The sequence below is a fragment of the Pecten maximus genome, chromosome 13 (assembly GCF_902652985.1).
Source record: "Pecten maximus chromosome 13, xPecMax1.1, whole genome shotgun sequence".
Lineage (NCBI taxonomy): Eukaryota > Metazoa > Mollusca > Bivalvia > Pectinida > Pectinidae > Pecten > Pecten maximus.
Window position 1 is genome coordinate 14,448,962 of NC_047027.1, and position 18,305 is coordinate 14,467,266.

The 18,305-nt window shown below is 38.5% G+C and overlaps 1 protein-coding gene across 2 annotated transcripts; it reads left to right on the top strand.

Annotated features, from left to right (window-relative positions):
* Window positions 1–1,098: 1,098 nt before the first annotated feature.
* On the top strand, window positions 1,099–17,569 carry LOC117341483 (probable S-adenosylmethionine-dependent methyltransferase At5g38780). Of its 2 annotated transcripts, none has more exons than XM_033903356.1 (10): window positions 1,099–1,227; window positions 4,841–4,900; window positions 5,964–6,076; window positions 6,696–6,806; window positions 8,977–9,075; window positions 11,051–11,192; window positions 15,308–15,435; window positions 16,270–16,397; window positions 16,614–16,785; window positions 17,136–17,569. In XM_033903356.1, the coding sequence occupies exons 2-10, from the start codon at window positions 4,890–4,892 to the stop codon at window positions 17,375–17,377; spliced, it is 1,146 nt and encodes a 381-aa protein (XP_033759247.1). In that variant the 5' UTR covers window positions 1,099–1,227; window positions 4,841–4,889; the 3' UTR covers window positions 17,378–17,569. The 2 variants fall into 2 exon arrangements, with proteins under 2 accessions (XP_033759247.1, XP_033759248.1); XM_033903357.1 differs by having other exon boundaries at window positions 1,100–1,227; window positions 5,630–6,076.
* The last annotated feature ends 736 nt before the right edge of the window (window positions 17,570–18,305 follow it).

Here is an 18,305-nt window from a genome sequence, read left to right on the forward strand (position 1 = left end):
GATTGGTAAATAACCGGACAATTACCCCCACATAATTATGATTTACCTTGTGCTAGCTATTTGACAGGACAAATAACCCCCACATAATTATGATTTACATTGTGCTAGTTATTTGACCGGACAATAACCCACATATATTTATGACTTACATTGTGTTAGGTATTTGACCGGACAATTACCCCTACATATTTATTAATTATCTTGTGCTAGTTATTTGACCGGACAATACTTCCCATATATTTATGATTTACATTGTGAATGGTATTTGACCGGACAATAAATAACCCCCACATATTTATGATTTACATTGTGGTAGGTGTTTGACCGGACAATAACCCCCACATATTTTTGATTTACCTATAATATTTAATGGTTTGTAGTTGCATATTCCGTGATGGATTTGTTGATGATGATAAAGTCATCACCGTACACTCATTGGTTGGCCAACGTTTTATTATAGTTAACATACAAACATAGTTCGTACAGTAGTGTAATGACCTATCCTGGGCTCTTAGCCATTGTCTTGGCGTGCACCGTTGACCGCCTCCCGACTACTGCCCTGTACTGCTTAATATGTGGTCCTTAAATACTAAACATACACATGTCCAGTAGTCCACGTGACATGGTGAATTACACATTCACGTAATATTGTTAGCTAATACATGCTAACGCCAGGTATTTAATCTTATTCCCCTGGCACTTTACATAGTCAACAGACATGTGGTCAATATAAATTAGATAACCTAGCTTACTTGATGCCTGGTAAATATCTGGCTGTCTGACTATATATATACACGTGTACTAATGGACCAATATTTTTGTCTATTTAAATTAAGCATTTAAAAAAACAAGTTTCGGTACATACCTTGTGCTAGGTATTTGACCAGATAATAACCCCCACATATGTATGAATTACCTTGTGCTAGGTATTTGGCCGGACAATAACCTCCACATATTTGACCGGACATTAACCCCCACATATTTGACCGGAAAATAACCCACTTCATATTTATGTTTGTGTTGTGATTATAGTCTGTCACTGCGGGTTGCCTATGTTACAAGTGAACACTTATGATGAGTCTCGATTTGAACATCTGACGTAGAGATAGTGTGTTCAATTTTAATAAAAAGTGTAAATATGTTTTGATGTTATTCACAGCAAGACGTGTCTATCCTGCATTTAATTACCTTGTAGAGAAAGGATTTAGAGGCTGTGCACTTTTACAGGTATGTGAAGATTGTCGAATTTAGATATTTGCCACTTTAATCATCCATATTAATATTTATTATCTATATTAATTAACCCCGACGATAAGACCAACAAGAACAATGGTATGTTACAATCAGACCCATTAACAGCACATAGCAAATTCATATTACAAAGAGAAAACATTGAAAGATAGGTACACAGAGTGAAAATGATCTCGTATATTTGTGTGCATTACTCCATCTTTATATATTGTCACCGGGACACAAAACAAAATGCTGGTATATACCGTGCTGATAATATAATTTCATTGACTTTTAAAAAATTTCAAAAATAAAACATTTATTTAAGGACTAAACATATGCCACAACTGCCCGCACGCACCTGTTGGTAAGACATTAAGCAATACAAAACTTTATTCATTTAAACTTAATTGAAACGTCTATCTTTAATTGATGTCGTTATTTCTGATATTCTAGCGGCAAGTGCGTAAAGTACCTTTTTCTTAATCGCCATTTTGACTGACTAATCACGTGATTGTTAAATATACTCGACATCTTGTGAAAGGGGGTTATTACATTGCAAAACGGAATAGGCTCGATGACGAGAATAAATAGTGAAAACTACTGTTATTCTAAGGCAATATTTGCGTTGAAATTAATAACTGTTTTGTTTTCAAGTGGCGAATTACATGGTGTTCAGTCTTGCAAGTCCTTGCTTACAGTTTTGTTCTCCAAACCATGACACTTTCCATACAGAAAAGCAATGCTGATAATATTATGAATAACTGCTCAATAGCAAATAAAATATAAAACAAATTATACTATTTTTTTGTATAAATCACTCTTACATAATTGCACTTGAATATGAAACTGGCTGAATAACTCTGCCAGCAGTGATGCCGGTGACCCAAATCAATCGTGTCGGACTTTTAATACCCTAATTTTGAAAGAGTTTTGAATATGTGTAATTACGGGAATTTAAGTATTGTCTTATTTACGGACGCCATACATACTATATATTACGCAATCTCATCAAACCGGATCTTACTATGTTGTGGTTTACTGCACACGTGTAAAGGTGTAAATGATGTAATCTCTAATTACTGGTGTTGTTATCGGGGGCATCAGGTACATATAAGTATATAGAAATGTTTAACACGTTCTGATTCAATTGATGGCAAGTTTTGTGGTACAATTTGGTGGCAATTCATGTTGATATAGACGCTGATAATAGTGCAATATCATGCTTAGTGTCAGTGGCGTGCAGATTTTCTAACTATCTACTTTAGTGGTAGCAGACCGTAGTGTATATTATCGCATATACATGCCTACATAAATACCTGTGTTTCTTTTGTGATTGATGAACCGTGGCTCGTTTTTCACGTGCTATTTTGTTTACGGCGTCTGCTGTCACCATCGCCGACATGACCGAATATGAGGAGTTTAGTTCGCGAATTATTGAGTCTGTGGGATGGTTTAAAGAAGTTCGACGGGATTAATATGGAGACAATAAGTTTTCACAACTAAAGCAACTATTGGTGAACGGTCTCATGGCTATGGATATCTATTAGGATTTATCATGCATACATAATGTAATTGTTGAAGTGAGACGACCAGCCTCAGGGTATCGCTCATCTTAATGGATTGCATTGATTTACAACCTACAAGATATAATTTCTGTAACTGTATAAAAATATTTGAATAAATATAACCACATTTTCTTCTTTTTTTTTAATATATATGTGTATGTACCAAGATATTTACATATTTCGTTTTATTGATGTTGATTCGTTTAATACCTTTTTAGCCTATCTGGCCCGAAGGGTCGTTGAGTTTATGCCATTGCTCAACTACCTTTGTCCCGTCAACATTCCGTTAAATAACTTCTCGTCCTGAACTACTGCATGGATACGGATGAAATTTAGTCTGGAACGTTATTGGGCAAAGGAGATCAAATGCTGTATAAAAGAATGGAGTAGCTCTGTTTGGGCCTATAGGGCGGTGCCCTATAGGTGAAATTGATGTAAATCTTTTAAATAGCTACTATTCCTCAATTGATTTTGATGAATATTAATCTAGAGCGTTATTGGGAGATCAAAGGATATTTATGGTTGTATACATGGAAGATGTGGCTCCCTTGTGACCGAAGAGAGGGACCTAATTTAGGAGATATTGCAAAAAACAGTGGAAAAATAATTGTAAAATAAAATAACGTGATTGACCATGATTACTGAAGTAGCCAGGTGAGGGATGCAGATCTCTTGGTATCTTCCTTGTTAATTTGACCCAAATGAGCTGTTAATGTTGACTAAGAATATATTACTGATACTAATAATGGTAATGATGATTGAAAAAAGACGGTAAATGCAATAACAAACAAAATGCAAGCCTCCATGAGACGTACAAATGAGGGGCCCTTGGGTGAGATACGGGAACTCCATTCTTGTTGTGATGATTTCAATCAAACACGAAGAACATTGACCCAGAACAAACGTTCACACCACACATTCAGTGGGAGCATGGCCATTTTCGTTTATCGGTTGGATCAAAGTTATTTGTTTATGAAGTAGGTATTGACATTTAAGACAGCTGGTTTGTCCGTGTAAACTAATTGGGACCCAGATATGGTGAACTCCATATTGTTTTTCTCGGTCGTTTCCTCTTTTTGGGGAAAGGATTTACCTAGAAACATGGTCTTGCATAACTCTACGGTCAAATGAACTGTTGCTCCATGGTTACTGCAATAATATATGCCACCGTGTTCCGTTTCATCCTCCTTGGGTGCGGCAGTGATTTTTGATGCGGCCATCTTGGATTTTGACAATTGAAATGTCATTGCTCTTTCCTGAGTATTGATGGATATCAATATATATGTATATGTGTATGTATGTGTATGGTCACACTGTATCGACAACGAGCGAACCAGTTGCCCCACTCCCAAAAATGTTTGGCGTTACTTTGGATTAGAATCTACAAGATTTATGAACCCTTCTATGTCTCGACTAGGAAGACAAACCAAAGCCGCAAGACAAACCAAAGCCGCTCTCACCTGGATGAACACTCGCGTTATTTTGCCCAAAGATATTTTACGAGGACAATTAGTTTGGTTTGGTTATTTTGCTTAACGTCCTATTATCAGCTAAGGTTTGGTTTGGTTTGGTTTATTTTGTTTAACGTCTTATTAACAGCTAAGGTCATTTAAGGACGGCCTCCCGTGCGTGCGACATGCATGCGTGTGGTGAGTGCGTATGTGTGTTTTGGGAGGCTGCGGTATGTTCGTGTTAATTCTCCTTGTGATAGGCCGGAACCTTTGCCGATTTATAGTGCTATCTCACTGAAGCATACTGCCGAAGACACCCAGCAGCACACCCCACCCGGTCACATTATACTGACAACGGGCGAACCAGTCGTCCCACTCCAAATATGCTGAGCGCTAAGCAGAAGTAGCAACTACCATTTTTTAAAGACTCTGGTATGTCTCGGCCAGGGGACAGAACCCAAAGCCTTCCTCACAGGGGCGAACGCTCAACTAATGGCCAAAAGTGAAGGACAAAATATGGAATTAATATACATTATTTCACATCCGAAATATCATGGCTCTGGCAATATTGCATGTGCTTTTCTATTTCAGGTGACGAGGGTTTACAATTTCCAGAAATACCAGCCACAGAAGATAACAGATGATGTCAAGGTACCTTAAGTATGACGTGGTGCTTGCCAAACGTGAACATTCGTACTTATTTTTGGGAATAAGATTCTTTTTTTTTCTATAATGAAATAACGTCTTCAGCGTTCAATCGCAATTAGTAACACTTGTGATCATTGGCAGAACCACGTTCATAGATGCTTACTTGATTAAATATGAATGGATTTTGGTGAAATTTGGAACGTAGTTCTATATCATTAAGAGGTCAAATGAGTTCAAAATGGGACAGATTTAATGTTACTTACAGAGTTTTGGCCCTTTGCAGTTTTATAACTAATTGACCTTGTGAGTAAAACTAAATATGAATGGAATTTGATGAAATTTTGTATGCTGTGAGCTTTATATTCATTATATCTCGAATCAATTTCTTCATTTGACTGATCTGATCTCAATAGTTATGACCGTTTTAAGTTCATGATATTTAGCCGGAAGAAATCTGCAATTAAGTACTGCCAAATATATTCAAATGAATAACTTTGGCCTAATATTAATGCCAAGGAAGTCGAATATACTTAGTATAAAAGCAAAATTATATATTAACTCGAGTGGACCTCCTGCCTGAAACATGTTAGCCAATGAACTGAAAAGCAACAAAGAAATTCAAGTTTTAGCTACTGAGTTTCACATTTAAGACATCTTATATCATACTTACTAATTCAATAACTATGTGTGTATCCAGTGTTGAGACTACATCTGAGAATACTTCTGTTGTAGCTACTTTCCGGCAATGAAGATGGCTTCTAAGTTTAGCGTTGACGCTGACGAGAAATCTGCAATTAAGTACTGCCAAATATATTCAAATGAATAACTTTGGCCTAATATTAATGCCAAGGAAGTCGAATATACTTAGTATAAAAGCAAAATTATATATTAACTCGAGTGGACCTCCTGCCTGAAACATGTTAGCCAATGAACTGAAAAGCAACAAAGAAATTCAAGTTTTAGCTACTGAGTTTCACATTTAAGACATCTTATATCATACTTACTAATTCAATAACTATGTGTGTATCCAGTGTTGAGACTACACCTGAGAATACTTCTGTTGTAGCTACTTTCCGGCAATGAAGATGGCTTCTAAGTTTAGCGTTGACGCTGACGACATGTGTACAGTTCACGGTCATGCAGGGAATCTGAGTCGGGCATCAGTATTGGAAGGAATACGTGAGACATAATCATTAATGAAGACAATTTTTAAGTTAAACCATCAGGTTTTTTTTATATTTAGATGTAATATTTGTATACCCCCGCAACGAAGTTAGGGGGTATACTGGAATCAGGTTGTCCGTCCGTCCATCCGTCAGTCTGTAGACGCATTTTGTCCGGACAACTCCTCCTAAACCGATGGGCCAATTCCGATGAAACTTCACACAAATATTGAGGACCATGTGTTTATGTGCATGCCACTTTATTTTTCCCAAAAGTATGGTTGCTATGGCGACTGGTCACTATAAACAGGTTTTCTGATAAGAACCATAACTTTAAGTTTGTCCGGACAACTCCTAAACCGAAGGGCCGATTTCAATGAAACTTCACACAAATATAGAGGACCATGTGTGGATGTGCATGCCACTTTTTTTAAATTATGGTTGCTATGGCAACTGGTCACTATATTACTGGGTTATCTTAGTTAGCCTCTAATTAACAGTTCCAATTAGTCAGCCATCCTGGCGACAGTTCTAGTTGTAACATAAAACAAAAAATTTAAGTAATGTAAGAGACGAGTAAATAGCTGCAAAAATGTGGTTTTAATTTTGTATTTATTAGATTCATGTTCTTTTAGGAAAAATTACCCGTTCAAGATCAGCATGCCAGAGAAAGCAACTAGTAACCATAGCCGATTTTGGGACTGCTGACGGCCGAGGCTCCCTTTCCCTAATCAATGAAGTGATAGGTAAATATAATACGCAGTCAATCTGCTCAATAATATTTAACCATCTTATATTTGCAGCTTCTTTTTATGAACGCTACGTCTTGTTTTTTTGTTTTATTGTTTACGGCCCATCGACGGTTGGAGTCATTTAGAGCAAAACATCACTATAAAAGACGGACGAAAATTAATACACCAAAGTAAACTACAAAAAGAGGCCCTAAGGGCCTTTATCACTCACCTGCTTCTACAGCGAATTTGAAGTTGATGTATGTCATTTCTGTAGACTTTGGTTTGGTTTATTTTGTTTAACGTCCTATTAACAGCTTAGGTAATTTAAGGACGGCCTCCCGTGCGTGCGACATGCATGCTTGTGGTGAGTGCGTATGTGTGTTTTTGAAGGCTGCGGTATGTTCGTGTTAAGTCTCATTGTGATAGGCCGGAACTTTTGCCGATTTGTAGTGCTACCTCACTGAAGCATACTGCCGAAGACACCCAGCAGCACACCTCACCCTGTCACATTATACTGTCAACGGGCGAACCAGTCGTCCCACTCCAAATATGCTAAGCGCTAAGCAGGAGCAGGAACTACCATTTTTAAGGACTCTGGTATGTCTCGGCTAGGGGACAGAACCCAAAGCCTTCCTCACAGCGGCGAACGCTCAACTAAAGGCCAAAAGTGAGGCGTTGTCAAGGGAGACCTCCCAAATTTAGTCGCCTCTTACGATCATGCAATGGGGGCAGCAGGTACCATTCCTACGCTTTACCTGCAGGGCAGGGGGAAAGGGGAACAGCTTTTGAATGGTACATTGTATGCCCCAATTTACCCTAGATTGATAGGGCCCTATAAGAGATTAAGTCCTTTAAATCGCACATAATGTACTGAATATATTTTGACCAAAGGAAAAAGAAACGGATGTTTTCATACATGGTAACTCTGACCAACCAAAATATAGGCCCCTGGAATCTTTCCCATCCATAGGGACTTAATTTATTGGTTATATTTTTGAAACTGTTGAGAGCCCAACCCCTTAATTATATATAGCAGTGTTGGAAATCAGAAGATAAACACAATCCTGCTATAAAAATGGGCCCTGGAGTCTTTCCACACCACTGAAGAATTTTCCAGTAGTATCTTGGTTATATTTTTGAAACTGTTGAGATCCCCATCTCATAACCATGTATAGTATCGCTGGACGTAAAGGGATTATACAATCCTGATGCGAAGGTAGGCCCAACGGGTCTTTCACCACCCCAAGGGACTTAGTTTCTTTTAACACAATCATGTTGTCTTTTCTCACTCGTAGAGAGTCTGGACTTCATTTTGGTTACTTCTTTAAAGCATTTGAGATCCCCACACTTAAACCTTATATTGCATTTTACGAGATCGACAACTAAGCTATTCATAAAATGAGCATGCACATTATTTTGACATTTGATCAAATCCAACCAGATAAGCGATACAGGCTCTATGAGCATCTTGTCTTAGATGACATACCACCTACAAGAGAATATTGATGTTTTTTTTCGAACCTGTCAACATATGCACAATTCTGAACTCCCTGAAAGCTGTCGGTCTATACCACAAGATAGAAGTAACTCTATCCACATGTATCTTTACTATATATGTAGGTTCCAATGAATTGTAAAGTTTTTTTTACTAATATCTTACGTTTTTTGTTATTTTGTTGCACTTTACTTTAAATGTTTTGCTCAAATGATCTTTCCAGTGTTGGTTGGCTGTTAAAAAGACAATAAGTAACATTCAATGTTTAACATTCGCAGTAACTGTGTTAATATATTATAAGCTATTTCAGGAACGTGGGCTATATCTGCTATATTTGCTATTCTTTGCTGTCTTTCATGCTTCCTCTCCATGGTTTGGTTTGGTTTATTTTGTTTAACGTCCTGTTAACAGCTAAGGTCATTTAAGGACGGCCTCCCGTGCGTGCGACATGGCTTGCCTGTTTCTGTTGGTGTCTACCGTGGCCTTGTGAGAACGATAACCATATTCCGACAAACATTATACAAGTTTTTATGTTGCATTTTATCAACATATTTTATCATTATAAACCCGTATTGTTAATAATATAACAGAATTTATCAATAAAAATTCATTCTATCGAAAATTTCTCATTATTCACAATGGACTATGTTGGTTGACAAAGAATTTAAATTTAGCATTTTGTTACAGATATCATTCGAACAGATTTGGGGAAGGAGCAAGCAATTGTTGTGTATTACAACGATCAACCGATGAACGACTTCAATCTTCTCAGCAAAATTATAGGAGGTGATCAATGTAACAATGTTGTACTTGCTGATATCATAAAGTTACCACTGCTTACTTCAAAACAGTGATGGTTTATCCAATATCTTCTGCCCATGGGACGCTTGAGAACTCTACAATAAGGCCCGCTATATCGCACTGCTTGTTGATCATAGGTGACTAAATATGAGCCTCTTCCAAAGTTAAAACACAGTTTGGTTTATTTTGTTTAACGTCTTATTAACAGCTAAGGTCATTTAAGGACGGCCTTCCGTGCGTGCGGCGTGCATGCGTGTAGTGAATGCGTATTGTGTGTTTTGGGAGGCTGCGGTATGTTCGTGTTAAGTCTCCTTGTGATAGGCCGGAACTTTTGCCGATTTATAGTGCAACCTCACTGAAGCATACTGCCGAGGACACCCAGCAGCACACCCCACCCGGTCACATTATACTGACAACGGGCGAACCAGTCGTCCCACTCCTTGTATGCTGAGCGCTAAGCAGGAGCAGCAACTACCATTTTTAAAGACTCTGGTATATCTCGGCCAGGGGACAGAACCCAAAGCCTTCCTCACAGGGACGAACGCTCAACTAAAGGCCAAAAGTGAGGCAGTGTCTAGGGAGAAGTTAGGAAGAAGAAAGTTGTTAAGAAAGAAGAGAAAAGGAAAACACAGTATTTAGTTCTTAACAGGCACAATATATATCTCGTTTGTACGCACACGACTCTCAAGTTGAAAATAATCAATTAAAAAATATCTCGCAGTGGTTTGTTTTACTTATCGTACTTTGGCAATTTCCCGCCAATTCATTATTAATATACCGATTTTCCAACATACAAATATCGCATTTATGCTGGGGTTATTCATTAGGACAAATATCGCATTTATGCTGGGGTTATTCATTAGGCCAAAGAAGATTCATGCGCTTTGCCATTTCATATTATAAAGTTATATCAATTAAAACAGGTACATTTCGTAGATCTTAAGTAGTTAACCCGTGATTTTTACAAATATTTATAGCAAATTAGATCATTCTGTTGTTGATATCATTTGCTCTCCTGACAAATTTTTTTTTTTGGGGGGGGGGGGGGGGGGGGGGGACTTTCGAGCATGAAAGAAATATATACAACAACACTGTGTTTGTGTGACCCGTGTTTCATCCACAATAGACAATTTGTTCGGAGAATGCATCTTTTGAATCGTTTTTTCACAATATCGGATGGGGTTAATTAATATGCAAAGCTGACAGAAATATATACATATATCATAATTGTTAATCTTAACAAATGATCAGCAAGTTTATTCATTTTCAAAGCATCAATGTGATAGAAATCTATATGCAAATGAGCTATTATCAAAATCAATGCGAACTACTTTTTGTGTCATCATTTTTGCGATTTCCGTGTTAGCCAATCAAAACGTATTGAACCATGTGATTTGAAAAAAATAGTCCCAGTCAAAGGTCACTGTGTTAACCAGTCAATGCGCATTTATACTTTATCCCACGTGTGGTATGCAATAGATATAATCATTATTTCATGCATTGGTAGTTGAATAACATACATCTATTGTGGTAGGAAATACAACATATGTAGTACAGTGATCTGATGAACTCGGCGTGTGTAGTTGATCACATTCAGCTGTTTACATTTTAGCACAATGGTAAATCCAACCTGGTATATACCATACTACAATATCAACTGCAAAATATACGATACCTGCATGCAAAACATACATGTTACATATTATACTCTATCATAGCATTATTTAATCCATGTACTTTTCACTCCAAATTAAGTTTTGTAAATATGTGTTACCATTATCAGAATTAACGTTTGTGACTTTCATATATGTTCCAATAAGTAACTCTCGCAACCTTTTATTTTTCACATTTATTTGAACCAGGATAAAATTTGTCAATATCGATTTTTAACAGTCACGGACCTTTTTACAATTAGTTTTTTCATTTTAAATAGAATCCACTTATGCTGTTATGTTGTCAGGTTTTGAACAGAAATCCAGTTTATCAGCTGCTGAAAACATCTACCCTGTGATGGTACCTAGAAGTATGTACGAGCAGTGTCTTCCTGATAGTTCAATTGACCTGGCGGTATCTTCTGGAGCTACACATTACCTGTCTAAACAGTATGAAGCAATTAATTTTAACAGTCAAAGTATTGATTAATTAGTCTCTCAAATTATTGAACTGAATATTACACAAGGAGGAGGGTGTATCTTTGAACGCCAACATTTCAAAATTCCCTGCAGGGCAGTAGACAGGGATTATAGTTATATTACCAACAGGTAAATTTACATATACAATTTACCTGATGGTACACATGTACAGGTAGTGCACCTATCTGTATTTGTTTTGTTTTTGTTTTTAGCTCACCTGGACCGAAGGTCCGGTGAGCTTATGGCATGGCGCAGCGTCCGTCGTCCGTCCGTCTGTCGTCCGTCAACATTTGTTTCAAATCGCTACTAGTCAAAAAGTTCATTTTGGATTTTGACCAAATTTGGCCAGAAACATCCTTGGCAGAAGGGAAGCAGAATTGCATAAATGGTGACTGACTCCCAAGGGGCCAAAGGGTCGGGGCCCAATAAGGGAAATAGAGGTAATCCCTTTAAATCGCTACTAGTCATAAAGTTATGAATGGATTTGAACCGTATTTGGTCAGAAACATCCTTGGGGGAAGGGGAACATTTTTGCATAAATGGTGACTCTGACCCTCGAGGGGCCAAAGGGGCGGGGCCCAATAGGGGAAATAGAGGTAATTCCTTTAAATCGCTACTAGTTATTAAGTCATGAATGGATTTGAACCCAATTTGGTCAGAAACATCCTTGGGGGAAGGGGGACATATTTCGCATATTGTTTGTTTGTTTGTTTATGTTTTACGGCCCATCGACAACTAGGGTCATTTAGGGCCAAATAATATACTATCGTTTTTTATTTTTAAAGTTAAAATCAGATAAAATTTGTCATTTTTAAAAGCATTCGTATTGTATATTTAGATCATTATGATAAAAAAAGGTGGTTAAAAATGGTAAAATATATGTAGGAATAAATTATGTGAACTTTGTGATATAAATAAAACGTGAAAGAAAGTAACGTAAAAGACATCAAAGTCTATAAAATAGATCGATTTATTAGCTCACCTGGTCCGAAGGACCAAGGTGAGCTTATGCCATACCGTTGCGTCCGTCGTCCGTCCGTCCGTCAACAATTGACTTCTTAATAACAACACATCAGAATTTGACCAAAAGGGGTCATTTTTGCGCTTTTGATATAAACGACTTCTTTTCTGAAACCAAGCAATTGCTATCACTCATATTTTCCTGGTAGCATCACTATGGGGTGGGGATTCAAAATTGTACAAATGATGGGGCTGACCCTCCAGGGGCCTGAGGGGCGGGGCCAAATGTGGTCAATCTGGCTATATTGATATAAACGACTTCTTCTCTGAAACCAAGCAATGGCTATCGCTCATATTTGCCTGGTAGCATCATTATGGGGTGGGAATTCAAAATTGTACAAATGATGGGGCTGACCCCCCCAGGGGCCTGAGGGGTGGGGCCGAATGTGGTCAATTTGGCTATATTGATATAAACGACTTCTCTGAAACTGAGCAATGCCTGTCACTCATATTTGCCTGGTAGCATCACTATGGGGTTGGGATTTAAAATTGTACAAATGATGGGACTGACCCACCAGGGGCCTGAGGAGCGGGGGGGGGGGGGGGGGGGGGGGCAAATGTAAATCGGGCTATATTCATATAATTGACTTCTCTGGAACCAAACAATGGATATCTCTCATGTTTTACTGGTAGCATCACCTTGGGGAAGGAATTTGAAATTGTACAAATAACGGGGCTGACCCCCTGGGGTCTGAGGGGTGGGGCCAAAAGGGGTCAGTTTTACAGAATTGATATAAACGACTTCTGCTCTGAAACTAAGCAATGGATATCACTCATAATTACCTGGTAGCATCCCTATGGAGTGGGGATTCAAAATTGTACAAATGGTGGGCCTGACCCCCGAGGGGTCTGAGGGGCGGGGCCAAAAGGGGTCAATTTGGCTCTCTTAATATAAACGACTTCTTCTCTGAAACCAAGCAATGGATATCGCTCATAATTGCCTGGTAGCATCACTATGGGGTGGGGATTAAAAATTGTACAAATGATGGAGCTGACCCCCCGGGGGCCTGAGGGGCGGGGCTAAATGTGACCAATTGGGTTATATTGATATTAGCGACTTCTTCTCTGAAACCAAGCAATGGATATTGCTCATATTTGCCTGGTAGCATCACTATTGGGTGGGCATTCAAAATTGTACAAATGGTGAGGCTGACCCCACGGGGGCCTGAGGGGCGGGGCCAAGAGGGGTCAATGTGGCTGAATTGATATGAACAACTTCTTCTCTGAAACTAAGCAAGATATATCGCTCATATTTGCCTGGTAGCATCCTTTTGGGTAGGGATTCAAAATTTTATAAAGGAAGGAACTGACCCCCACTCCCCCCGGGGTGCAGAAGGCGGGGTCAAAAGGGGTCAATTGGTTTAAACAACTTTTCTGAATCTAAGCAATGGATATCACTCATATTTGTGTGGTAGCATCCCTATGGAGTTGTGCCAAAAGTTAATTTTATTTCATGGATTAATGCATTTTTTGACATCAAATTCTCACGTACCCATATAAGATGCCTATGATATATTGACATAGTAATACCAGCGACAAATATACTTAATCATCATTCTTGTTTCATATCTCATATTCATAAGCCGGAACTTTTGCCGATTTATAGTGCTACCTCACTGAAGCATACTGCCGAAGACACCCAGCAACACATCCCACCCGGTCACATTATACTGACAACGGGCCAACCAGTTGTCCCACTCCAAATATGCTGAGCGCTAAGCAGGAGTAACAGCTACCATTTTTAAAGACTCTGGTATGTCTCGGCTAGGGGACATGGTATGTCTCGGCTAGGGGACAGAACCCAAAGCCTTCCTCACAGTGGCGAACGCTCAACTAAAGGCTAAAAGTGAGGCATTGTCAAGGGAGACATTAGGAAGAAGAAAGTTGATCAGAACGAAGAGAAAAGATAAGATCCCAACTTTAGTCGCCTCTTACGATCATGCAATGGGGGCAGCAGGTACCATTCTTACGCCCTATGTAAAGTGCGAAGAAACAATCATACACAACTTGTGGCATGTACAAGTATCTTGCACATGGGGGAGGCCATCGTTAATGACCATACTGTTGACCGTACATCAAACAATACAAAACCTGTAATGGGTGATTGCGACTAATTAGATAAGATAATTATACTATCAATATTCTTATTCTCACCCTGTATTTATCAAGATTTGTAGTTAGAATTGCATCTTGATCAAGTTATTTTTATCATTTTAACTGGATGTTGGCTGGGATTTTTTTATCATATTTAAAGTGATTTTGGATGGAATTTTCCTAAAACCAATTTATCATTCATCTACTATTTCTTGTACTTGTTATTTGTTGATACTGATGATAATTAATGCAGACTTTTAATTTAACTGTAATATTGATATTAAGGTTTAGTCTCAATATGTACAATACTTTGTAGACTATGGAGTCATCCAATATTTTTTAGAGTATTCTCATGTTTTATTAGCTCACCTGCCCGAAGGGCAAGTGAGCTTATGCCGTGGCGCGGCGTCCGTAGTCCGTCCGGTCGTCCGTCCGGCCGTCTGGCGTCAACTTTCCCATTCAAGCAACGGGCTACCAAGTTTGTTCAAATAAATGACCTTGACCTTCATTCAAGGTCACATGGGTAAAATAGGCTATAATCTTCAATCGACTTCTTCTCAATATCCAAGAGGCCCAGGGACTTGATATTGGGCCTGTAGCATGCTGGGGTAAAGGGCTACTAAATTTGTTCAAATAAATGACCTTGACCTTCATTCAAGGCCACATGGGTCAAATAGGTTATAATCTTCAAACGACTTCTTCTCAATAACCAAGAGGCCCAGAGACTTGATATTGGGCCTGTAATATGCTGGAGCGAAGGGCTACAAAGTTTGTTCAAATGAATGACCCTGACTCACATTCAAGGTTACGTCGATCAAGTATGCTTAAATCTTTAAATGACTTCTGAATAGGCAAGGTGTCGAGAGACATTATATTGGGCCCTTGTTCTTAGCTTGCAAAACGTATTAACATGCCTACATTTCCATGTTATTTTTATACGCGGTAATAAGTGTTTTCGTTATTCATTTCAGTGTTTGTCAAATACAAAACGGTGTATTTATGGGAGAGGCTAACACTCATGAGCAAGAGTTAATGAGAGAACAAGGAAAAGCTGACTGGAGGAACTTTGTGATTGCTAGAGGACGGGAACTAAAACCAGGTACGTGACGTCCGTTTCTGTTCCCAGATGTCGATAATTACACTTGATATCAAAGATGAAGCGCACTTACGGGATAAAAACAGTATACAAAAAGGCATTGTTAGTACGAAAATACAACGATATTTAATTGTTTGGTTACGACAGTAAGTTAGAAAGAAAAGCAATCGAAGATTGAAGGATGGAGGATGATGGAAGGCGGTTTACAACACTTACACATATGCGCTATTATTAAAGTTGAGCTGATGATGATGGGAAACATTGATATATGGTCCGACACCTTCTATAGACTATAGTTGGAAATGTTCTGCCTTACAGATGTGAGATACAAGTTCCTCTTTGTTCATTGCATGATTTGCAAGAGATAATAAGTTCTTTGCTCTACTTTCTATTTTGTCTGTCTTGGAACTGCCTCACTTTCGCAAAAGTTCCGGTCTATCACAAGGAGACTTAACAAGAACATACCGCAGCCTCCCAAAACACACATACGCACTCGCCACACGCATGCATGTCGCACGCACGGGAGGCCGTCCTTAAATGAACTTATCTGTTAATAGGACGTTAAACAAAATAAACCAAACCAAACTAATTTGTTGACATGTATTTAACTGACAGTTTATTTTCTTGAACATACAACTTTGTAATACATAATGCAATACCTTTAGTTGAGCGTTCGCTCATGTGAAACGATACATTCCAGAGTATATAACATTGCTCAGTATTTTTGTTTGAAGTGGTACGTCCGTTGTCAGTATAATACGACAAGGTACTGGTAACTTTTACGTGACTGTTGATAGCATAACAATGGTCATTACTCATTGTTATTATATGTTTCAGGAGGTGTTCTGGTTACAATAAACGCATCATTAGACGGGGAAAACAATGTGTCGTCACAAATTGACAAGGGGTTTCAACATTTTGGTAGCTTTGTCACTGATATGGCTAGAGAAGGCGTCTTAACACAGGTTGGTTTTTCATTTACGTTTCAATTATAAAATCTTTCTCGCATCATCATCTGGTACTTATGAAATCAAAAGAATTACAACTAGCAAGAAGCTTTGACAATAGTCACAATAATGATGCATTTGATATGTGTCTTTTTTTAAAGATGGTTGCAAAATACTCTTCAATGTAGTTAGTTTTTCAATGAATATATTATACCTTATTGCCCATGTAAACAGGAAGAATATCTTGCGATCAACTTTCCAAGTCACTACATGCGAACAACAGTTGATTTTAAAGAGCCATTCACTAGTACTGTACCAGAGGTAAAGGAACTTGGATTGGAAATGGTGTCGATAACACCGCGAAAACACTATCTGGAACACCCGCTGTACGATGTTGTAAGGAAAGGTGAGGAATATTTATATTATCAAGAGGCGAACAATATTGGATATATTTTCTCTTTCGGACAAACCCCTTCGTAATCATTTGCCTCTGGTTGAGGGTTCACACCTGCGAGCAAGCCTTTGCATCATGTCCACTGATCAAATAACATCTTTTTAAATGCTCAGCATATTGTGAGTATCAAATAATGTCTAATGTCTTTCTTGTCTTATCGAATTTGAACCTTCAGAACATCGTTGATAGAAAACTAAGTCAAACCAGAACATCGTCCTGGATGTCTAACTGATAGTATTGCCACTGGAAATAAAATATGATAGTCATAATAATCGTACGTATATGATTTTGCAATATTACAGACGACACGGAAAAGTTGAACTATGCCAAAAGAATAGTTGCCATGGTTTACCCATGGTTTCATCATGCGATCCACGGTGGACTGAGTGATTCCCGCACGGAGGACGAGAAACAGTTCATCATTGAAGAATACTTTCAGAGGTTACAGGAATACGCGTCTGCGCATTCCGACCACAAGCCGTTCCTAACATCCACAGAGGTTGTCATACGGAAACGTTCAAATATAGTATTGACACAGGCCTGATTTGGCTTGGTTAATATATAGACAGGAAAAACTATAAACGAAAGATTGGTTTGGTTATATTTGTGTAACGTCCTTAAATGACCTTACCTGTTGATAGGACATTAAACAAATAAAACCCAACCTGACAAGTTCACAAGTTTGCTATATTTTTTTATTCAAGGTAAACACTATTATAAATATAAATTGCATTGCTTCTTCATTGTTATTCAACTATCTAACTAAGATCAATCTGCCCTGCAGGTAGGGCGTAAGAATTGAACCTGCTGCCCCCATTGCATGATCGCCCCTAGCCGAGACATACCAGAGTCTTTAAAAATGGTAGTTGCTACTCCTGCTTAGCGCTCAGCATATTTGGAGTGGTACGACTGGTTGGCCCGTTGTCAGTATAATGTGACCGGGTTGGATGTGCTGCTGGGTGTCTTCGGCAGTATGCTTCAGTGAGATAGCACTTTAAATCGGCAAAAGTTCCGGCCTATCACAAGGAGACTTAACACGAACATACCGCAGCCTCCCAAAACACACATACGCACTCACAACACGCATACATGTCGCACGCACCATTTGTCTGAAAGGTACTGGTATCAATATTTTACATGAGTATTGATTATAAATATCAAAAAATCATTGACACATGTACCAACCCCCTCTGAAGTGGTCTGTTGTTACATAGTTAAAATCTAAAATGTATTTCGTACCTATTACCTGTTTTGAGATGTATTTTGTTTTAAAGTTTCTACTTATTCTCGCTGTAAACGAACCAACAATTTGTTAGCTCGTCTCTTCGAAGAAGAGTGAGAGCTTATGTCGTCACTCCGGCGTTGGCGTTGGTTTTCCAAATGTTAACTTTTTGGTGCAAGTGTTGAAAGGCATAGTGATTTATGGTAATATGGTCCCTGTGGGGGTCAAACTATCCCCTGCCGGAGTTAAA

Coding starts and splice junctions, on each gene's coding strand:
- LOC117341483 (XM_033903356.1), top strand. Junction 16,398..16,613: donor GAGAAGGCGTCTTAACACAG/GTTGGTTTTTCA, acceptor CCATGTAAACAG/GAAGAATATCTTGCGATCAA. Junction 16,786..17,135: donor GTACGATGTTGTAAGGAAAG/GTGAGGAATATT, acceptor GCAATATTACAG/ACGACACGGAAAAGTTGAAC.